At 47.7% G+C, this 24061-nt stretch overlaps 1 protein-coding gene across 1 annotated transcript; it reads left to right on the top strand.

Moving 5' to 3' along the window:
- Positions 1-2255: 2255 nt before the first annotated feature.
- On the top strand, positions 2256-23057 carry EFHC1 (EF-hand domain containing 1). Its single transcript, XM_068142936.1, has 4 exons — positions 2256-2324; positions 2903-3124; positions 13508-13795; positions 22863-23057. The coding sequence occupies exons 1-4, from the start codon at positions 2256-2258 to the stop codon at positions 23055-23057; spliced, it is 774 nt and encodes a 257-aa protein (XP_067999037.1).
- The last annotated feature ends 1004 nt before the right edge of the window (positions 23058-24061 follow it).

The following is a 24061-nucleotide window of genomic DNA, read 5'->3' as shown; positions in this document are numbered from 1 at the left end:
GCCTTTCCCTCCTTCCAAAGGTCATACAGCCTCTTCTTCCCCCTTAAATCCTCCAGGAGCTGCTTGCTCACCCAGGCCGGTCGCCTTCCCCGCCGGCTTGCCTTTTGGCACGTGGGAACCGCCAGTTCCTGTGCCTTCAAGAGCTCCTGTTTGAAGTAGGTCCAACCCTCCTGAACCCCTTGGTTCATGAGGGCTGGTGCCCAGGGGACTTTACAAACAAGTTTCTTAAACAGGCTGAAGTTCGCCCTTCGGAAGTCCAAGGTGAAGGTTCTGTTGGTGCTCCTCCCTATCTGCCTGCATATTGAAAACTTCACTATCTCGTGGTCACTGCACCCTAGGCAGCCTCCCACGATCACGTCTCCCACCAGCCCTTCCCTATTGGAGAACAGCAGGTCAAGCAGAGCCTGTCCCCTGGTAGGCTCGCTTAACAGCTGTGTCAGGAAGCAGTCCTCCATTCGCTCCAGGAATCTTCTGGACTGCCTCCTCCCTGCTGAATTAAGTTCCCAGCAGATATCTGGGAGGTTGAAGTCACCAACAAGGACAAGATCTGATGATCTTGAGACGGCCTCCAGCTGCTTGTAGAACACTTCATCAGCCTCCTCATCCTGGTTGGGTGGCCTGTAACAGATTCCAATCAGGATGTCAGATTTGTTAGGCTGCCCTCTGATTTTAACCCACAGGCTCTCAACTCCCTCATCTTCCACCTCAAGTTGTGTGGCAGAGAGTGACTCCCTAATATACAGAGCCACCCCTCCTCCTCTTCTCCCTTACCTGTCTCTCCTGAAGAGCCTGTAGCCCCCCAGTGTAGCACTCCAATCGTGGGTGTTGTCCCACCAAGTTTCTGAGATGGCGACTATATCATAGTCGCCCTGATGGATTAGGACCTCCAACTCCTCTTGCTTATTGCCCAGGCTGCGTGCATTGGTGTACATGCATCGCAGCTGGGTTCCTGACTTCTCAACTGACCCTACCTTGTGCCCTACTCTTTCCTCTGCAGAGGGACCAATTGCCTCACCCACCCCCTTCAGACCTAGTTTAAAGCCCTCCTAATGAGCCCTGCCAACTCCAGTGCCAGGACTCTCTTACCCCTTCTAGATAGATGCACCCCATCAGGACCCAGCAGGTCAGGTGCCGTGAAAGTTGTCCCATGGTCAAAGAACCCAAAGTTCTGCCTCTGGCACCATCCCCTGAGCCAATTGTTGATGGTGTGGGTTCTCCCATTCCTCTCAGTGTACACCCCTGCCACTGAGGGAACTGAGCAGAACACCACTTGAGCTCCTGCCCCATCAATCAATTGTCCAAGGGCCCTGAATTCCTTCTTAATTGCCCTGGTGCCCTTCCTGTCAATCTCATCACTCCCAGCCTGTGTCACCAGCAGAGGGTAATAGTCAGAGGGCTGGATTAATTTAGGGAGTCTCTTTGCAATGTCCCTAACCCGTGCCCCTGGTAGGGAGCAGACCTCCCTGTGGGATGGGTCGGGATGACATATGGGTCCCTCAGTACCCCCCAGGAGAGAGTCCCCAACAACTATAACCCTTCTCCTTTTCTTAGTGGAGCTGGTCGTTATAGATGGTGGGGACCGCTTGGGCTTAGGCTCCCCGCTGGATGGCTGCTCCTCAGCCTCAGCCCTCTCATTCTTACTGCCCTCAGCCTACAGGGCCTCATACTTATTATGCAAGGGCAGTGGAGGAGGAGGAGAGGGTCGGGGTGGATTTCTCCTGCCACCCCTGGCAGGGACCTGTATCCATCCCTCTCCGTTTCCAGGGACCCTTCCCTCAGCAGGGGAGATTTGCAGAGCCTTCTCCCACAAATCTAACTCCCTTTCACTTTCCCTTATTTTCCTTAGCCTAGCTACCTCCTCCTTCAGCTCGGCCACTTCATCCTTCAGCTCTGCCACCAGGCTGAGGAGAAAATTCACCTGCTCACACCTGACACAGGTGTCCTCTCCCACCCCCTCTATTCCAAGTGCCAGGCCGAAGCACTCTCTGCAGCTGGCAGCCTGGACTCCAGCATGTTGGTAAAACAGCTCTGTCTGGGCAGATGCTGCTTTTTTACCCTTCGTCCGAGTGACGACCATGGTGCAACGTTTGAGGTTTGGTTTTTGTGTTTGGGTGGGTTTTTTTTGTGTTTTTTTTTTTTTTTGTCAACCAGCCGCTAGGCTAGCTACTGAACCAAAATGGCGCCGCGCGCACAGCCCGGGCGGGATTTAAAAGTGCCGCGGCTGACGTCAGGCTCCCGTACCCGTGCAGGCTCGCATGAGCACGATCCTGCCGGCTCCTCCCCCTACCAGGAGTCCTCCCAACTCGCGAAACCCCGAAAGGAAGGTAAAAAATCCCCGAGAAACTCACAGCTCAAGCGGAGCGGTTCCGAACGAGCGGCCCCGATCGGCTACTGAACCATGGTGCTCTTCCCTGCTGTACCACAGAGTAGGGAACAAAGAGTTTGTGAGAAATACTAGGGCAGATAAAGTGCTGTCACCCCATTTTAAGCACTCAGAATGGTGGCAGTAGGGAAATAAGTGATTTAGGCTCTGCAGGAGTCTGCCAGTGCTAGGATTTGAGGTCACACTGGTGTCGGAGACTTGATGGGGTGCTTGGTGCCATGGGTTAGTTGTTTAGGTGGGATGGATTGGTTGATGGGTTGGATGCGATGATCTTGAAGGTCTCTTCCAACCTGGTTTGGTTTATTCTAAGTTTATTCTAAGTTATTCTAAGTTTTGTTCCTCCAGCCACAGCCTTCTTGATCTAAGTGTCAAATCTGGTTGTAAATAACTGCTGCAGCAGGTTCTATTCAAACGTTGAGGAGCGTTCTGGATATCACTCTTCTACTGTTTTGCTGTGTTTTCAGTAGCTGTGTCTCCTAAGTGCATGCAGTATTTTAACAGCTGGATTTCCTTCCACAGAAAACAGCTTTTCATTGCTCCCAGATGCTGGGCTACAAAAATGGGTTTGCCTTCTCTCGGCTGCCAACGGTGGGAATCAGCAGGGAGCGGCTCTACGTGAACCAGCTCCCTCAGGCTGACCTAGAGGAATTGTCCAACCAAAGACCTGCCCTGACCTATGGGCCAGCCAAGTGGGCCCCACCTTCAGGCTTCATTCCAGCACATGTGGCTTTCGACAAAAAGGTATAAAGAAAGCTTATTCCAGGAATATTGCTGTCCGAGTTCAGAGACGTAAACAGTTAGCTCCAGGGTTCATGGGACAGTGTACAGCAGTTTTCAGATGCCACAGCCCTTAGTCAGAGACAGCTGAACCCCAGACTGAAAGAGGCTTTCTTTGCTACAGGAGGAGGATTATAATACGTGGAGCTGTAAGACATTCCCTGTGAGTTACGCTGGAGTGTTTCCAGTGGGCATTGGGAAAGAAGTTTGATGAGTTCTGAAATGCTTCAGTTTATAAGCATGTCTCTGCAAACCACAGCCTTGGCATTCTCTGTTTCCAAAACTGTACTGAAACTGTAACTGAGCTCAGATTGCAAAAGGCAGTCTGCAGAGGTGGCGAGGGTTGGAAGGGGAAGGCCAAAAAGCCTCCTCCCTCCCCCCTGTAAAGTAAAGGGAAAGAAAGTTGAAAAGGGAAAAAAAACTCACAGCTGAATTAGCAAAGCAGTGGGTGCTGTATATTTACAAAGCAACATAGGATATGCAGGGGAATATATATACAGAATTTACAGTATTTACAATATATACAGAAATATACAACAAAGTAGCACAAAAATGAGAGTTCCCTCCTCTGCTGAGGGGGTTTCCCACCTCTGCTTCCCCTTCTCACCCCCTTTCCCCAGAGAGGGTTAGAAAGAGAGAAAAGAGGAAAAAATTAGAAGCAGTTATGTGTTAATTGGAAAGCAGTTAATACAGGCCTTGCAGTTTATCAGTTTCAAGGTCAAGCCTTGGCCGAAAGCCCAGAACACTGTGAGCTGCAAACCACCAAAGGAGGGAAGACAGACTGACCAGAAAAGTGCAGGAATGCCCAGGATACCCTGCTGCACTCCCAGTTCAGAAGGTGCTTCCTCCCACTCTACCAATGAAATTAGTTTAGATCCTTTTTTTCGTTTACAAACATCCGACCACCATATTCCCTTTCTTAAGGGGACAGCCTCAAACGGTCACAAGAGGGAACCTATTAGGCTGTGTAACTCTGGTCTATCTATTTATGCTGGTGTGTGTCACCACAGCTTGTTACAGCCTGTACCGGTCCATTAGTACTTCGTGCCTTACAGCTACTCAAGGAACTAATTCAGAGGGTTCCTTGGGATAAAGCCCTTAAAAACAAAGGGGTCCAGGAGAGCTGGTCCTACTTCAAGGAAGAATTGAGGAAGGCTCAGGGACAGGCTGTGCTAATGTGTCAGAAGATGAGCTGCCGGGGCAGACAGCCAGCCTGGATGGTTCATGAACTTTTAATGGAACTAAGGGAAAAAAAGAGGGCGTATCACCTTTGGAAGAAAGGGGAGGCAACCCGTGAAAAATTTAAGGATGTTGCTAGGTCTTGCAGGAAGAAAATTAGGGAGGCAAAAGCGCATTTGGAGCTTAGTCTGGCCTCTGCTGTGAAGGACAACAAAAAGTCCTACTATAAATACATTAATAGCAAGAGGAAGGGCAGAGACAACCTCCACTCCGTGGTGGACACAGAGGGGAATGTTGTGATAAGGGATGAGGAAAAGGCAGAGATACTTAACACCTTCTTTGCCTCAATTTTTACTAGCAGGGCAGAATGTCTTCCAGACAGCTGGCCTGCAGCGCTGGCAGAAGGAGCCAGGGTGCAGCATAGTTTTCCACTGTTCCAGAATGGGGTAGTTGGTGATCTGCTCAGCCGCCTGGATCCCCACAAGTCCATGGGACCAGATGGGATCCATCCTAGGGTGCTGAGGGAGCTGTCAGAGAAGCTGGCCAAGCCGCTCTCCATAATTTTTCAGCAGTCCTGGCTCACTGGAGATGTCCCAGAGGACTGGAAGCTGGCCAACGTGGTGCCCATCCACAAGAAGGGCCGGTTGGATGAGCCAGGGAATTATAGGCCTGTCAGCCTGACCTCAGTGCCAGGCAAGATCATGGAACAGGTCATCCTGAGTGCATTAACACAGCACTTACAGGATGGACAAGGGATCAGGCTCAGCCAGCATGGATTTAGGAAGGGCAGGTCCTGCCTGACCAACCTGATCTCCTTCTACGAGCAGGTGACCCGCCTGGTGGATGTGGGGAGGCCTGTGGATGTAGTTTACCTGGACTTCAGCAAGGCCTTTGACACCGTCCCCCATAGCAAACTCCTGGCCAAGCTGTCAGCCTATGGCTTGGACAGCAGCACTCTGAGCTGGGTTAGGAAGTGGCTGGATGGCCGAACCCAGAGAGTGGTGGTGAATGGTGTCACATCCAGCTGGCGGCCAGTCAGTAGTGGAATCCCCCAGGGATCAGTGCTGGGCCCCATCCTCTTTAACATCTTTATTGATGATCTGGATGAGGGCATTGAGTCTATCATCAGTAAATTTGCTGATGACACCAAGCTGGGCACAGGAGATGATCTGCTAGAGGGTAGAGAGGCTTTGCAGAGAGACCTCGACAGGCTGGACAGATGGGCAGAGTCCAACAGCATGAGATTTAACACATCCAAGTGCCGGGTTCTGCACATTGGCCACAACAACCCCATGCAGTGCTACAGGCTGGAGTCAGAGTGGCTGGAGAGCAGACAGGCAGAGAGGGACCTGGGAGTGCTGGTTGATGGTAGGCTGAACATGAGCCTGCAGTGTGCCCAGGCAGCCAAGAGGGCCAATGGCATCCTGGCCTGCATTAAGAACAGTGTGGCCAGCAGGAGCAGGGAGGTCATTCTGCCATTGTACACTGCACTGGTTAGGCCACACCTCGAGTACTGTGTCCAGTTCCGGGCCCCTCAGTTTAGGAAGGATGTTGACTTGCTGGGACGAGTCCAGAGAAGGGCAACAAAGTTAGTGAGGGGCTTGGAACACAAGCCCTATGAGGAGAGGCTGAGGGAGCTGGGGCTGCTTAGCCTGGAGAGGAGGAGACTCAGGGGTGACCTTATTGCTCTCTACAACTACCTGAAGGGGGGTTGTAAACAGGCAGAGGTTGGTCTCTTCTCCCAGGCAGCCAGCACCAGAACAAGAGGACACAGTCTCGGGCTGCACCAGGGGAAGTTCAGGCTGGAGGTCAGGAGGAAGTTTTACACAGAGAGAGTGATTGCCCATTGGAATGGACTGCCCGGGGAGGTGGTGGAGTCGCCGTCACTGGAGGTGTTCAGGAGGAGACTTGACAGGGTGCTTGGTTACATGGGTTAGTTGATTAGGTGGTGTTGGGTGATAGGTTGGACGCGATGATCTTGAAGGTCTCTTCCAACCTGGTTTATTCTAACTGTCTTTGATTACCAGTGCAAGGTTTGGTAAAGCAAGCCCTCTCTGCTGTCTCTCTCTCCTATCTTGGTGATCGTATCAGACTAGGAGGTGGCTCTGCATCTGCCTGGAGCAGTCCTGAGCTGACCCCTGATTTCAAATGTGCCAGTGGAACCCTGGCAAGTGCAGCCATAGACACAGACAGGTTGCTGCAGAGTTTGTGAGGCTCAGCAGACCTGAGAGCATGCAGGGGTTTGCACACTGCCAGACAAGCCTGCAAAAGAAGTCTGCAGCCAAGCCTCAGCCCATCTGTGAGACAGCCTGGGGAACAGATGTGCTGGGTTAGTTGCTGAGGTTATTCCTTCAGAGTAACATAGATCTTCCTGTCAAGGGAGGTTCTCCTCCCCCTCTACTCTGCCCTAGTCAGGCCATGTCTGGAGCATTGTGTCTAGTTCTGCTTCTTCAAGAGAGACAAGGAACTACTGGAGAGAGTCCAGTGGAGGCTACAAAGATGACAAGGGGACTGGAACATCTCTCTGACAAGGATAGGTTAAGTGACCTGGGGCTGTTTAGCCTAGAGAAGAGAAGGCTGAGGGTGGATCTTATCAATATTTAACAATATCTGAAGGGCAGGGATCAAGAGGATGGGGCAAGACTTTTTCCAGTGATGCCCACAGATAGGACAAGAGGCAATGGGCACATACTAGAACACAAGAAATTCCATCTGAACATGAGGAAAAGCTTCTTTCTTGTGAGGGTGACAGAGCACTGGAACAGGCTGCCCAGAGAGGTTGTGGAGTCTCCTTCTCTGGAGAGGTTCCCAACCCATCTGTGTGCAATCCTGTGCAGCATGCTCTAGGTGAAGCTGCATGGGGGTTGGACCAGACGATCCTCAGAGGTGCCTTCCAATCCCTATGCACCAGGAGTTAGTTTAATCTGTCAGATTCTTCTCTGCCCCTTGCTTCAATCCAGAGTAGCAGCAGGGGTACCTGTGCTTCTAGGGGAAGACATAGTCCCTTTGGAAGAACTTTTAGTGGCTAGTAGGAACTTGTGGCTTTATCATCACTTAATTACTTTGATCTTTGTGTTGATGTAGGTAATCAAGGCCTGATTGGCCATCTACTACTAACAGTGAAGAGATGCTTGTTGGACAAGCACCAAACATAGCAGTACTCAGACAAAATCCTAATCCAATCATTTACATTGGTAGCTACAAGCCAAAATTTACTTCATACTAACTATACCAACACTGTAGGTAGGGACCTCCTCAAAGGAAGGACAAACCATTGCAGGCAAATCAGAACAAAGGGTTGTCCCTACTCATGTAAGAGTACACAATCCCCAGAGTATCCTCAGCCATCCCAGATCAACACTTCTCCCAGGCTAGACTGGTGTTTCAAAGTGAACCAACACCTGAGCTAATTTATCACAACATACCATTCTGCCTCAGGTTAGGAGTTGCTATCCCAAGCCTATCAAGCAGGCACACCAAGGCATATCAGAAAAACAGGATAGACTACATCAGGAGCAAACAACTTCAGTTATCTCTCTTTTAAAACCAGCAGCAGAACCTTGTCAAAATATTAAGAACAAGATAAACACAAGGACAGAACAAGATAATATTAACCACTCTGACAGACAAATGCCTTAAAATAGTATTCAAAGCCACTGAGCTTTCCATAAGCCCATCTCATAGTGGTGCCACAAAGTGGAAAGACACAGCTTCTTAAAAATGCAATTACTAAGGTGGGTCAGGTTTTGTTCTCCTTTAGGCCAATGATACACACAGCTTTTGAAATAGAGCAATAACAAACATAAGCCCCAGAGCCAGAACCTAAGCCACAGGCACTGAGATCTGAGTTTCTTTCTGTATACAGCACACAGCATCAGACAGCAGCGCTGCGAAACATCCATTGTGCTCATCTTCGTTCCATCTCACTTGCCAAGGTTTTTGGGAGCCATTAGCCAGGGAGCTCAGCCAGACTATTACCTGCATCATACTGCTGTTCTCCATTCATCTCCACAGCAGCCCAGTGGTTATTTTGAGCAGCCAGAAGCAGGGGAAATCTGAGCTGTCACGGTTTGGTGGTCATGAGTTGCCTCCCGCCCTCGATTCTACTGGTAACCAGGACATTCAAGAAGGGATCCTGAAAAAAACCTGAAAGGAACAACTGATGAGAACACCTCCATTGGATTTTAACTTCTTTTAAGACATGGGAAACACATTACTCCAGCAATAAGCCGAAAGCCTTAAAGCAAAGACATCTCCCTGCATTTATGTCCGTTTATTCCACGCCCCTCATCTGCAGGCCAACGTGGTTCTAGAAAAAAAACGTGGGGTTTGTATGTCAATTATAAAGATGACTTTTGACATCTCTTCACCTCCCCAACCCTTCTCTAAAGCTCTTTCAACCCTGCACAAAGCTAAAGAAGCAGGGAACCAACCAAGTCATGGTTAAGGAACAAGACAAAACAAGAATGCAGCTCCTTTGTTACCTGGACCAACAGAAATGTCCAAAGTCAAAAAGCCAAACTGGTACCGGCACAGGAAGAGCACCATCAGGCCTACAAATGTCTGCTCAGGCTGGTAAGCTCCTAACATTTCAGCTATTTGCTTACCACAAGCCTTCAGGCCATTTGCAGCTCTGGTTTTAAGCATAGCTATAAGGGAAGTTTAAATATATGTATATGTTTTAAACTTCCCAGATCCTTAACAGTTCAACCAAAGAACCATGGCTTCATCACTTTAACAGGACTCGAAGACACCAGTGAGTCTATTCTGCTATGACAGAGTAGCTTATTTATTATCAAAATGTTGTTTCTTATACAAAGTGGAAAAAAATGAATCAATATTCCACATGTGAAGACAAGAATCAAGATATGAACTGTATTTCAGTTTCATTTTATGGTACACTTTACCAGTCTTAAAATTTTCTTTGGTTTTTAGGAGAGTTCATTTTACTGTATATAAGCTGGTAAAATATGTTTTAAGATACTCAATACAGTCACTGATCATCATTCTGTGTATTTAAAAGATGTTTGGTATTGACTTTGCCCATGTCAATGGTTCTCCCAAGTCTTGCACAACAGCGGAGGACTGCTCCTACATCAAAATTACAATCCTGTGGTATAATACAAGCAAGTAATAAAACTCCAGCCCATAACACAGAATACTTCCCCTCATCAAGTATCTTAAGCATCATCTTCATCACCAAGGGAGACAGCCCCTCTCTGCTCTCTTTATATTCATTTCTGCCAACACAGCTCCAAATTGTTTTGAAGACAGCACAGCAAGAAAATTTTGCAATCTGCTTTGACAGCCCCACCCTACCAATACAGAGGCCATGCAAATGTTAGATGGCTGAGTACTTGAACATCTTATTCTGTTACTCTAAACCAGAAAGTACTGCCCTGCAGAACATCTGAGAATGGCACATGTCAAAAAAAATGCCCTGAAACCAGCTGTTTTGCACATCTTTGTTTAACTACACACCTGTGCATGCACACACAGAGCGTTTTACAGTTGTAAAAGCTGAGGATGCTCCTGCTCCAGTGCCCCCCTAAACATATTGTGATGTGGAGCCACAACTTCCAAACCTATTCTTATGAGCAATTAAATAATTTTCTCCTTGGTAATGGCAGAAACCAAGAAGGGACAGGTCTAAAGCAAGCCCCCTAGTTCACTGCACTGGCGATGCACTGTGATTATTTCTCCTGTAAAAAATTCTCCACTAAAGCAAAGCCACATAGTAAATAAAAGGCTGTGTTACACGCCTCTTCATATCACACTTTGACTGACAATGAGATGGGGCATGAAGGGGGCCCAGAGCCAAGATTATTGCCTTAAAAACACTTGTAACAAAAACACAGTCTTCAAATTCCCTTAGCACTCTTACTGAATGTCTGGCAAGTACCTGTTCCCTATAAGCAAAGACAGCAGAAACAACGTAGAGGACTAAAAACCTGGGTTTGTAAAACAAAGCCTGTACTTCTCACTTGAACACCTGGTTTTAATAAAGGGAAGACCTACACATTTGAAAAGTCTTAAATTGGTTGGAGTTTTGGATGCCTGTGGTGTCTATGTAGACTACCTGATAATCCTTAAGAGAGGCTTTGTGATTTGGGGTTTTTTTTTCCAATAAGGTTACAGAAATGAACCTATTTTAAGTGTGGTTGGGCTTTTTCCTACAGCAGCACAGACAATTGTCTAAGAAGTGTAAGTTGCCTAGCAGATGGAAACACAAAAATCTCACTTCAAAATGAGTGTCAGAAATGAGAGATTTTTCCAACCCAATACTGATTCCCAAGGTGCAACCACATCTTCAATTCTGAAGCTGTAACTGCACCGGACCCTTGGTAACTACAAATGACCAAGACGCTATCCAGCCCTTCTGCCCTAAAGAGCATCTTTCATCCCACCAGAGAGCAGGTAGACATTAGGCAGCTTTAGGCAGGCTTCAGTTGAATTTGTATTGTCATTCAAATAAGCAGCTTGTGAACTACAGCTGGTCTGAAAAACTCTTAATGAAATGTGTTTTTTTTTTCCTTTGAAAATCTGTCTCTTTGTTAAAGATTGAAGTATTTTGGAGAAGTAGTTCTGTTATAGGGAAGTTTAGGTGAGAGTGTAACTGCTTCTGTCAGCTTGCCTGCCCAGTTCCTCAGGGGTGCCTCAGAAAAGACAACAGCTCTGGTAATCCCAGGCAAAAGGACTGGGTGGATTCCAGTGGCTGAGACTGGAAAGGGCAGTGTTACTGTCCCTGCTGATAGCAGTATCTCAGGCTCCCATGGACCCCATGCAAAGCGAATGATTCAAGACATGCCTCCACCATGACAACGCAGAGAACTTGGAAAGGAAGAAAATAGATGGAAAACCCCCACAAACCCAAACCTTCCCAACATGCTGCAATTCCATTTTGTGGAGGATTTCCATGGCTGCATGTTAAAATGCTGTGTAGTAGGCTGCAAATGTCCTCAGAGTGTCTGTGGAACATCATGGAACATAATGGAATGAAGCTGGAGGTGGGGAGATTCAGGCTAGATGTGAGGAGGAGGTTCTTCCCCATGAGAGTGGTGAGACCCTGGAATGGGTTGTCCAGGGAGGTGGTCGAGGCCCCGTCCCTGGGGGTGTTTAAGCCCAGGCTGGATGAGGCTCTGTCCAGCCTGATCTAGTGTGGGGTGTCCCTGCCCATGGCAGGGGGGTTGGAACTAGATGATCCTTGTGGTCCCTTCCAACCCTGAATGAAACTATGAAACTATGAAACTATCTACATCCTCTTAGGGTCACTCAATGATCCTTCAGGGAATATTCCTCATGCTTCTGCCAAGTAAAGGAGCTGTCATTGACTGGCTTTCTGTAGGGAACATTTTCTCTGCACCCTAACATCTCTCCTTATTTCTCCAGCACAAAATAGCTTTTCATACAATCATAGAATTGTTTTGGCTAGAAAACACCTTTAAGATCATCGAGTCCAACCATTATCTAACTCTACCAAGTCTGCTGTTAAACCACATCCCCTTAGCACCACATCTATGCATCTTTTAAACACTTCCAAGGATGCTGATTCAGCCACCTCCCTGGCAAGCCTGTTCTAGTGTTTGATAACCCTTTCAGTGAAGAAATTTCCTCTGATGTCCAATCTAAACCTCCCCTGGTGCAGCTTGAGGGCCTTTCTTCTCATCCTATCACTTTTTTTATGTGGGAGAAGAGACTGACCCCCACCCGTCTACAACCTCCTTTCAGGTAGTTGTAGGAAGTTTTAAGGTCTGACTTTTCTCCAGGCTAAAGAACAAAATTTCCCTCAGCTGCTCTAGACCTTTTTTCTCTAGACCTTCTCTGGACCTACTCCAGCACCTCAATGTCTTTCTTGTAGTGGGGGCCCCAAAACTGAATCCAGGATTCAAGATGTGGCCTCACCAGTACTGAATACAGGAGGGCAATCACTTCTCTGGTCTTGTTTGCCACACTATTTCTGATTGATGCCAGGATGCTGTTGGCCTTCCTGGCCACTCGGGCACACTGCTGACATATTCAGCCAGCTGTCAGTGGTGAATAGATGTGACTTCAGATGCTCCATGCAGATTTGAAAACCCACATTCATACTTGAACTCTTTACTAAAATTTCCTGATAGTTCCCCTAAATCAGGATCTGCAAGGCTGACAACAGTGAGTCAAGTTATGTATGTCAGTAAACCAGATTAGTGGTGGTAACCAAGCACCTGGCAGTAGCTGAAATAGGAGCTGATCCTGGAGGAGTAGGCAAGAGGCCATTTTTTACACCTTATGCATGTCCAATTTGTAAAAGCCCTCACAATGTCTCTGCCATCAGTCATGGATTAGGCTATATTTGGCTTTGATTCACAGTTTCAAATTGCATTGTGTTGGAAAGGATCATAGAATGATTTGGGTTGGAAGAGACATCCAAAAGTCACTTAGTCCAACTCTGCTGCACTGAGCAGGGACACGAGATCAGGTTGCTCAGAGCCTTGTTACGCCTGACCTTGAATATCTCCAGAGATGGGGCCTCAACCACCTCCCTGGGCAACCTCTTCCAGTGCTCCACTACCCTAGTGCTGAAGAACTTGTTCCTAAGATCCAACCTAAATCTTCTCTTTTCTAATTTCAAACCATTGCCCCTCATCCTACCACTACAAGCCTTTGTAAGCAGTCCCTCTGCAACCTTCTTGTAGGTCCCCTTCAGGTACTGGAAAACTGCTTTATGGTCTCTCCAGACTCTTCTCTTCTCCAGGGTGAACAACCCCAGCTCCCTCAGCCTGTCACAGAATCATAGAATCAATAAGGTTGGAAAAGACCTCAGAGATCATCAAGTCCAACCTATCACCCAGCACCTCATGACTAAGTAAACCACGGCTTCAAGTGCCATGTCCAATCCCCTCTTGAACACCTCCAGGGATGGTGATTCCACCACCTCCCTGGGCAGCACATTCCAATGGCCAATTACTCTTTCTGTGAAGAACTTTCTCCTCACCTCGAGCCTAAACTTCCCCTGGTGCAGCTTGAGACTGCGTCTTCTTGTTCTGGTGTCCTCATAGGCCGCCTTGTCTGATCACCACCCAGTAACTGCTAAAGGAAACAGCAAATAAATGAATGGTCTTAACAGAGTAATTGTGGTGTTCACATTATTTCTTTCTCTCTCCCTTTATTTTGTTGGCCCTTTGGCAGATTTTGAGGTTCTATGCCTATTTCCAGGAGGATGTTCCTGTCTCCACAGAAGAGCGTTACGGGATCCGCCAAGTGGTTATCTTTTACTACTTGGAAGATGACAGCATGTATGTCATAGAGCCTGTTGTGAAGAACTCTGGCATCCCTCAAGGGAAACACATCAGATGGCACCGAGTGCCCAAGAATGACCATGGGGATCATTACCACTGGAAGGATCTGAATCAAGGCATGAACATCACCATGTACGGCAGGACCTACCGCATAGTCGACTGTGACCCCTTCACCCAGGTGTGCTCCCTGTACAGACAGCACTGCCACATGTGGACAGCACTGGCACATGTGGCCAGGCATCTTAAAACCCAGGAGGCTGCAGTCTGTAGTTTTCACAAGAAGGTTGTCTGAAATCTTTCATTTTGCTTTTGGTGGAGAAGTCTTTCATCAGCTCAGTGAGAAGGTTGAGGTATATTGTCCAAAGAAGGGCAACAAAGCTGGTGAGAGCTCTGCAGAGGGACCTCGACAGGCTGGACAGATGGGCAGAGTCCAAGGGCATGAGATTGAACAGATCTAAGTGCTGGGTTCTACACATTGGCCACAACAACCCCACGCAGTGCTAGAGGCTGGGGTCAGAGTGGCTGGAGAGCGGTCAGGCAGAAAGGGACCTGGGGGTACTGGTTGATAATAGGCTGAATATGAGCCAGCAATGTGCCCAGGTGGCCAAGAAGGCCAATGGCATCCTAGCCTGTATCGGGAACAGTGTGGCCAGCAGGAGCAGGGAGGTCATTCTGCCCCTGTACTCAGCACTCTTTAGGCCACACCTTGAGTCCTGTGTCCAGTTCTGGGCCCCTCAGTTCAGGAAAGATGTTGAGTTGCTGGAAGGTATCCAGAGAAGGGCAACAAAACTGGGGAGGGGTTTGGAGCACAGCCCTATGAGGAGAGGCTGAGGGAACTGGGGTTGTTTAGCCTGAAGAAGAGGAGGCTCAGAGACCTTATTGCTGCCTACAACTCTCTGAAGGGAGGTTGTAGCCAGGTGGGGGTTGGACACTTCTCCCAGGCAACCAGCACCAGAACAAGAGGACACAATCTCAAGCTGCACCAGGGGAGGTTTAGGCTGGGTGTTAGGAAGAAATTCTTCATAGAAAGAGTGATTTGCCATTGGAATGTGCTGCCCAGGGAGGTGGTGGAGTCACCATCACTGGAGGTGTTTAGGAAGAGACTGGTTGGGGTGCTTGGTGCCATGGTTTAGCTGATTAGATGGTGTCGGGTGATACGCTGGACTTGATGATCTCTGAGGTCTTTTCCAACCTGGTCTATTCTAGTCTAGTCTAGTCTAGTCTAGTCTAGTCTAATATTTGCTTGCAGCATGTTAATTGCTCCATGGTTTTGCTCCAGGACTGCTGGAAGTCCGTCCTTTGTCCTCAGAAATGCTCTGTACTGTACAGGTTGTAATCTTACTTCTGTGTCGACAGAACTGATGTAAGCTCAGTTCTATATGGGCAGCAGTTTAACTGCATAGAGTCCAGATGAAACACTGTGCATACATGATCCTCACTCTTTTTTGATTTAATACTCTGCTGTTACAACAAAGCTACTGAGATTTGCATCCATCTGCAGCCAAGCCAGAAGAACAGCCATGATCTGTGGCCTGAGAACTGTGGTATGAGCTGACCTTTCTAAGAGAGATTACTCATTGCCTGCTTTTCTATTTCTGGCAATTTCTGACCAGTAAATGAGATAATAACAATCCAATAACAAGTTAGAACAAATACCAGTATACTGTACCCTGTGTGACCATTTGAGGCTGTGCCTTTAAGAAAGAGACAGTGCTGGGACACTCTGGCTGAATGTTTTGGAATAATAACGAAAACAATCAGATATTCTAAACGAATTTCATTGGTAGATTGGTAGAATGCAACTTTAAGTTTTGAGTTCAGTTGGAACTTTCATCAGTTTGCTCCTTTCCTTCTCCCTTTCCAGCTCGTCTGCTTCTGGGCTCCCTACCAGAGCGACCTTGAACAGATAAGCAACTAATTTGCATGAGCCCTACTAAAATTCTGCTTTATTAATTCCTGCCTTTTTTCTCTCTTTCTAACCCTCTTTGGGAAAAAGGGAGGTAGGGGGAGAGAAGGGGGTACAGGGGGGAACCCTCCTCTGGAGGAGGGAATTTCGTTCCTGTATTCTTGGTTTTTTTTTACTTTGCTGTATATTTCTGTATATAAATTGTAAATACTGTATATTTTGTGTACATATCTTCCATTTTCCACATTGCTTGTAAAATATAGCATTTCCTTTGCTTCTCCGGCTGGGTTAGCTGTGGTTTTTCTTCCTCTTTGTGGGGGAGAGGAGGCTAGGCCTTCTCTCAAACCACCACAACCCTGCTAGATTGTTCCTGGTAAAATCTCAGCCCTGGACACCTACTCTTCTTCCAAACAATTCTCAGGAGCAGTCTAGGAGTTAGAATGTTCCTGGGATCCTTCCCAGTAGGTGACTTACATGCAGCCAACCTGTTGTGGAGGCTGGGTGAGTTCAGATGCAGGATGTCACTTTCCAGTTGGCCTCAGTGCCCAGGTAACAGAAGGCGACGGAGATTGGAATCAATATGGCTGACCAATATGATCGAGTATTGTTCCTTTATTGTTCCAGTGTTGCAGGCCGATGGTGCAGGCCTGAGGTGCAGGCCTATGGAGCAGGCCTGTAGTGCAAGTATAGCACAGTAAAGTAAAGAAGAACAGGAGACAGGAAAGGCAGAAGTGTGTAGCAAGGGAACTGCTACAACTTATATAAACTCGGTGTGCCTTGTTGGCATAGCTCCATTGGTTCCCTCTGAGTGACCACACATTGCACTATTACAGATTATTGGTCCAACTACTAATGACACAACGAGGTTTGTTGATGCAGGTGCATGTCCTGTTGTCCCAAGATAAGTGTCCATGTTTATAGCTACCAGTGTCTTGTTTTAGTTACATGCTGCAGGCACAGCACTGTTTTGCTCCACTGCTAGCTGGCTCTGCATTTATGCTGAGCATGGCCTACCACCATGTCAGGCTCTAGGCCTGCACTGCCAGATTGCTCACACTGCTCGTCGCTGGAATTGCCACACCCAGGAATGTTCCCAAAGATGTGTAATATATTAGTATGTATGTGGTTATTTGGAACATGTGGGTCCAGCCGTGCTGTAAAGTCAGTTCACACCAGACAAAGTGTTGGGTCTCATGTAAACGTTTGTTGGTTGATGGTCAAACATGAAATGAGCTACATGGGTCTACAGCTGAAGGCCACTAATCTATTTATCATTAACTGGCATCCTCCAGACCAGAAAATAGTGAGTCTGAAAGTGTGAACCTGCTTTGTGAGTCTTCAGAGTGATCTCATGTGCTTGTTGGAGGTGTTTGCATAGGTGTTTCCTGGGCTGAATGTTTTCACGGGCCATTTCCCAAGGCCTAAAAGGCAACAAGTCCATTGACTTCAGAGTTTGTTTTGGTTTGGGTGACTGATGTGAGTACACAAGCAGCAGCCTCGAGTTTGTTGATGCATCCAAGATATGCAAAATCTCTCTGTGGGAAAAGTACTGCTCCTGAAAGATGGACTGAAACTGCCACTGTGGCCCATAGCCTCTGGTCTGAAGGGCCTTGGTGGGCCTAGTGCAGGTCACACTAACTTCCACTGCCTGACACATTTGGGAGCCCTGGATCTCTTGCACCATCAGTATGCACTAATTTAGTTCTTTTACATAAATGACACCAGCTATCAGTTTTTTCCATTTAAGGCCCTAAGGCAAAGGAAACCTCTGCTCAAACAAAGTTGAGGACAGCATTACCCTAAGTAGCTAAAAGCAAGCAAAGCCAAGAAGCATCTTAAACAGAAGCATCTTAGTCATCTTGGGAAAGAATAATCCCATGTACCAGTACAGTTTGTGATGAGGTGCTTGGTGCCATGGGTTAGTTGTTTAGGTGGGTTGGATTGGTTGATGGGTTGGACGCGTTGATCTTGAAGGTCTCTTCCAACCTGGTTTGGTTAATTCTAAATATAAAATAAAGGTTTATTCTAAATAAAGGGTCACCATTTGCCGCGATTAAGAGATGGGTCGCAGCCTGATGCAGGCCAGGTGTCCACTTTATTATGCAAAATTCTTCTTTATAAAACTAATACAACGCAGAAGCAGTTTACAACAGGAACAGGGACTCTGTTACATCAATCTGCTATATGCCTGAAGTCTTACACTCTCAGGTCATAACAACCACTCCTAATCAAATATCTGCCCTCCTCCAACAGCACTGCTGCACCGAGTTCCCATAGTTCACAAGCCATCAAGGCCAACACTGTCTCCTTCTTATCAGTCCAGCAGTGCTTGGAGCTCGGCTCTCCAAGATTTAACCCTTCATTTCCCCCTTCTGTTATATAACAAGAATCCCCTTAACAAAGCAATTAATCAAACTCTATAAGCATTACAGTAAACAAGGTAAAAAAAGTAGCAAAAAGAATAAAGCAGTAAAAGCATACATAATTGTTCTAAGAAAACTACAAAGCCAGAGAGAAAGTCCCCAATTAGCAAGCAATTTAAAAGATGAAGGAACATCATGAAGTGTTTTCACATGTACATTTGCCGCAGCCAGGTAGAGGGGAGCAAATATACGATATACTATCAAAAGACTCCGTTTATTGCACACACAGTGACTACTTTTATACAGTTTTCTTCTTTCTTACATGCAATCAGGCACTGTTCATGCATCATAGGATTGGACGGCTCGCTTTGTCCACGCGACGAGCACGCATCAAGGCTTTTCTTCTATTGGCTCACAGCTACTTGCGTGTTCTTGCTTTGAACTCCAGTTCTGTGGTTAACATCATCCTGATTTACACCTCTCTGTGTCCAAGTTCATTATCTCACCTCCTTGTTATCTCAGTTCAGTTTCAGGTCAAAACAGGGTGTATTTCATATTCTGGTATAAACATGTTCTATTGCCCAAGGGCTGGCCCCAACATACATTGATCTGTAAAGACTGTGGAACAATTGTTTGGGTCCAAATTCTCCACCCTAAATATTTCCAAGGTGGTACATTCTGAATTTTCTCAGATGCTACACAAAAACCCACTTGAGTCACAGTAGATACAGTAAGGGCTACGGCTTTCTCCATGAGCTCGGGGCTTTGTGCTGCCACTAGAATGTCATCCATGTAATGATATATCAGAACATCAGGAAATGCCTCTTGAACAGGACTAAGAATTTTTGCTATATACCACTGACAAATTGTAGGACTATTTTTCGTTCCTTGTGGAAGCACAACCCAATGATATCTCTGCAAAGGTTGTTGCATGCTGATGTTTGGAACTGAAAAAGCAAATTTAGGAGCATCATTTGGATGTAAAGGAATGCTAAAGAAGCAATCTTTCAGGTCAATAACAGTTAAATGCCAATATCATGGTATCATTGTGGGGGAGGGTAGCCCTGGTTGAAGGCTCCCCATATCTTCCATAATGTCATTAATATTTCTGAGATCATGGAGTAAGCGCCACTTGCCTGTTTGTTTTTTGATGACAAAAATAGGAGAGTTCCATGGACTCGTGGAGGGTACAATATGCCCTTTCCCCAAATGCTCCGTGACTAGTTCTTGGAGTGCATGAAGCTTTTCCAATGGTAGGGGCCATTGGCCCACCCAGACAGGGGGATTTGTTTTCCATGTTGTGGCCGGTTGACGTTGCCCCCTTAAGAAAGGGAATATGGTGGACGGAAGTTGGTAAACGGAAGGAATAGTCTAAACTAATTTCATTGGACGAGTGGGAGGAAGCACTTTTCTGAGCTGGGACTATACTGAGTTTCTCCAGCACCTTATCTTCAGTCTTGCTTCCGTCTTTGCTTCGTGCAGCAGCTTTGCCTGTGCTGGGCTTTCTGCCAACGCCTCGGCCTTGAAAACCAGATAACAGGCCTGTATACTAACTCCCTTCCAATTAACACGAACTGCTCCTAACTTTTTTTTCCTCTCTTTCCTTTCACTTTCTATCCCATTCTGGGGAAAGGGGGGGGAGAGAGGGGAGAGCGGAGGTGGGGGACCCCTCTGCCGAGGGGGTCACTCTCATTTCTGTGTTACTCTGTTGTATATCTTTGTATATATTGTAGATATTGTAAATTTGTAAATATCTCCCTGCAAACCCTACATCGCTTTGTAAATATAGCTCCACTGCTTTGCTAATTCAGCTTACGAGTTTTTTTTTCCTTTCCCTTCAATTTTTTTTTTTTTCCTTTTACTTTACAAGGGGGAAGGGAGGAGGCTTCTCAGCCTCATCCTTCCAAACCCACCACACATGTTAACTACATCAATCTGCTATATGCCTGAAGTCTTACACTCTCAGGTCATAACAACCACTCCTAATCAAATATCTGCCCTCCTCCAACAGCACTGCTGCACCGAGTTCCCATAGTTCACAAACCATCAAGGCCAACACTGTCTCCTTCTTATCAGTCCAGCAGTGCTTGGAGCTCGGTTCTCCAAGATTTAACCCTTCAAGTTTGGAGATGGATCTGTTGGAGTATGATGTAGAGGAAAGGGACCTGGGAGTCCTGGTGGACAGAAGGATGACCATGAGCCAGCAATGTGCCCTTGTGGCCAAGAAAGCCAATGGCATCCTCAGGTGTATTAGGAGTGCAGTTACTAAGTAGGTCAAGAGAGGTTCTCCTCCCCCTCTATTCTGCCCTGGTGAGGCTGCATCTAGAATACGTGTCCAGTTCTGGGCCCTTCAGTTCAAGAAGGACCTCAGAGAACTGCTTGAAAGAGTCCAGCACAGAGCCACAAAAATGGTTAAGGGAGTGGAACATCTTCCTTACAAGGAGAGACTGAGGGAGCTGGGGCTCTTTAGCTTGGAGGAGACTAAGGGGTGATCTCATAAATGTTTGTATGTGAAGGGTGAGTGTCAGGAGGATGGAACCAGGCTCTGCTCAGTGATGTCCAGTGATAAGACAAGAAGCAATGGGTGCAAGGTTCCATGTGAACATAAGGAAAAACTTTTTCACTGTGAGGGTGACAGAGCACTAGAGCACTGGAGCACTGCCCAGAGAGGTTGTGGAGTGTCTTTCTCTGGAGACATTCAAAACCTGCCCACATGCATTCCTGTGTGCCCTACTCTAAGTGATCCTGCTCTGGCAGAGTGGTTGGACTAGATGATACCGTTTCAGCGGTAAGCTCTCTCGGTGTAATGGGTTGGGGCAGACCCTCTCCCCACCACGCGCAGAAATAACGACTCAGACAAACAGATTGCAAAAGTGATGGAAAGTTTAAATAGAACAGTGAGTGCGTGCAGAGAACTAGAAATACAGTGACAAGAGAAAAGAACCCAAAACAGACCCAGAGAAATCCCATCCCTACCTGAGGGTACACCCGAGACCCCCAGGGCTCCTTCTTCCCCCTCCCATTGCTAGGCTAGTCTCAGCTGGCCAGATCTGAGACTGCCCATCCCCCCGTAGCCTTGGGCCTAGCCAGGCCCAAAGCCAGGAGATCTCTCCCCCATGTTACCGGCTGACGGAGGAGGAAGAAAAGAGGAAGTGCCAGACCCCGCCGCGAAACTTATAGTGGTGCAAGGGATCATAGTAGGAAATAACCTAATTTCCTGTGTCCACCCACTGGGCTGGAATTCTGGACACAGGAAACACCCCTGTAGCAGAGGGCAGCCAGCCCAAACTACGACACTCGGGAACACACCAAGACCAGGAGCCTCGGAAAAGCACTAACTGCTCCATTTTCAACCTGCGGGACTCAAGCGGTATCTCGGCACTCGGCTAGGATCGGCTCTTGCCATTTCTCCACGTGCTCGGGATCGCTTGGGCTCCCTGTGTCGCCGTGGCACTTTAAAAAGCCAACGGCAGCTTGCGGCAGCTTCCGTTTCAGCAGTAAGCTCGCTCGGGAACACACCGAGACCAGGAGCCTCGGAAAAGCACTAACTGCTCCCTTTTCAACCTGCAGGACTCAAGCGGTATCTCGGTACTTGGCTAGGATCGGATCGGCTCTTGCCGTTTCTCCACGTGCTCGGGATCCCTTGGGCTCCCTGCATCGCCGTGGCACATTTTTCTATACAGAGAGAGTGATTGCCCATTGGAATGGGCTGCCCGGGGAGGTGGTGGAGTCACCATCGCTGGAGGTGTTCAGGAGGAGACTTGACAGGGTGCTTGGTTGCATGGGTTAGTTAGTAGGGTGGTATTCTATCTTTGGAGGTCCCTTCCAACCCCTAACTTTCTGTGAGTCTGTAATTCTGTGATCTTCATTTGTATTTGCGAATGGAATGGAATGGAATGGAATGGAATGGAATAGAATAGAATAGAATAGAATAGAATAGAATAGAATAGAATAGACCAGACCAGGTTGGAAGAGACCTTCAAGATCATCGCGTCCAACCCATCAACCAGTCCAACCCACCTAAACAACTAAACCATGGCATCAAGCACCCCATCAAGTCTCCTCCTGAAAACCTCCAGTGATGTCGACTCCACCACCTCCCCGGGCAGCCCATTCCAATGGGCAATCACTCTCTCTATATAGAACTTCTTCCTAACATCCAACCTAAACCTCCCCTGGTGCAGCCTGAGACTGTGTCCTCTTGTTCTGGTACTGGCTGCCTGGGAGAAGAGACCAACATCCGCCTGTCTACAACCTCCCTTCAGGTAGTTGTAGAGAGCAATAAGGTCACCCCTGAGTCTCCTCTTCTGCGGGCTAAGCAATCCCAGCTCCCTCAGTCTTTCCTCATAGGGCTTGTGTTCCAAACCAACTTCATTGCCCTTCTCTGGACTCGTTCCAGCAAGTCAACATCCTTCCTAAACTGAGTGGCCCAGAACTGGACACAGTACTCGAGGTGTGGCCTAACCAGTGCAGTGTACAGGGGCAGAATGACCTCCCTGCTCCTGCTGGCCACACTGTTCTTAATGCAGGCCAGCATGCCATTGGCCCTCTTGGCTGCCTGGGCACACTGCAGGCTCGTGTTCAGCCTACCATCGACCAGTACCCCCAGGTCCCTCTCTACCTGGCCACTCTCCAGCCACTCTGACCCCAGCCTATAGCACTGCATGGGGTTGTTGTGGCCAATGTGCAGAACCGGGCACTTGGATGTGTTAAATCTCATGCCGTTGGATTCTGTCCATCTGTCCAGCCTGTCGAGGTCCCTCTGTAGATCCTCTCTACTCTCTGGCAGATCAACTCCTGCCCCCAGCTTGGTGTCGTCAGCAAATTTACTGATGATGGACTCAGTGCCACTCCTGCAGTCTGGTGGTCTGTAAGGAATGAACTTGCAGTGTTGTAACAGCACTCATCTCACCCCATCTGTAATCTCTGGGCTTCAGAACTCCTGACATCATTAATTCCTCAGATGACCTTCCTAGGTGTTCTTGGAGAGCCAAAGAATTGAAGTGAACCCTCCAGAGAAAATGGTTTCTGATCCATACACAGAGCTACATCGGATGCCTAAGCACAACTACCTCACACCGTCAGACTTTGGCCAACTCAAACAGTTTCTGACATATGACAAGCAGGTGAGAGAGCTGGTTCCCCACATCACAGACTATTTGTGCTACTGAAACCTGAGTCTTGTGAGGACCTGCAACCTTACTCATTCCAAAAAAAGCTCACTGAGCAGACTCCAGATTTGCTCCTTTCTTAGCTTTAGTGAGAAACAAAACCTTTTATGTTTTTGCTGGGCTCTGTGCTCTGTAAACAGCTTCTCTTTGGATTGTGGAACCTATGCCTTAGATCTTCCATTTCTCTTCTGTTTTCTGTTGGGATGATATAAGCCATCTGCTTCAGGAACTTAGCAGGTAGGGGCAGATGCAGTTCTAATATGACTGAGCATGCTGCATCCACTCCTTCCTTCCCCCAAAACATTGATGCCAGCTGCCAGTGGACAATTTGAAGTGGAAACACCACTTGCTCTGACTGGGTTCTCCCTCTGCACACAGTTGACTAACATTCTTCTCCCTGCTCCTCTCTATGTAGGCTACATTTATACTAGAAAATAAAACAGAGCCAGGACATGGCCTGGGTTCTGCATGTTGTCCCTGGCTAGCTATCAATCACTCAGTTCCTGCCTATCAAGTAGGTGCCAGCTCAGGCCAGGATCATGTGCAGTTGCCACATGTGGTCACCTAGTTTTGAGGGCAGTTGAGAATTTTGTGGTGTGCCACTGTTGCAGTTTGAGCTGGGTGCCCCCTGCAATGTTTACTTCCTGTGTCCAGAAGTCCAGCCCAGAGGGGTGGACACAGGAAATTATGTAGTATTTCCTACCACAATCCTTTGCACCACTATAAGATGTCTAGCACACTCTCTTTTCTTCCTCCTCCGTCAGCCGGTAACTGGGAGAGATGTCTCCTGGCTTTGGGCCTGGCTAGGCCCAAGGCCATGGGGGGGATGGGCAGTCTCAGATCTGGCCAGCTGAGACTAGCCTAGCAGTGGGAGGGGGAAGAAGGAGCCCTGGGGGTCTTGGGTGTACCCTCAGGTGGGGATGGGATCTCTCTGGGTCTGTTTTGGGATCTTTCTTTGTCACTATGCTTTAGGTTCTCTGTAAATGTTCACTGCTTTCTATTTA

This window comes from Melanerpes formicivorus, unplaced genomic scaffold (assembly GCF_026170545.1).
Source record: "Melanerpes formicivorus ecotype bairdi unplaced genomic scaffold, bMelFor1.0.p_v2 SCAF_9, whole genome shotgun sequence".
Classification (NCBI taxonomy): Eukaryota; Metazoa; Chordata; class Aves; order Piciformes; family Picidae; genus Melanerpes; species Melanerpes formicivorus.
The sequence above is the reverse complement of the archived record's forward strand: the minus strand, read 5'-3'. Positions and strand labels throughout refer to the sequence as shown.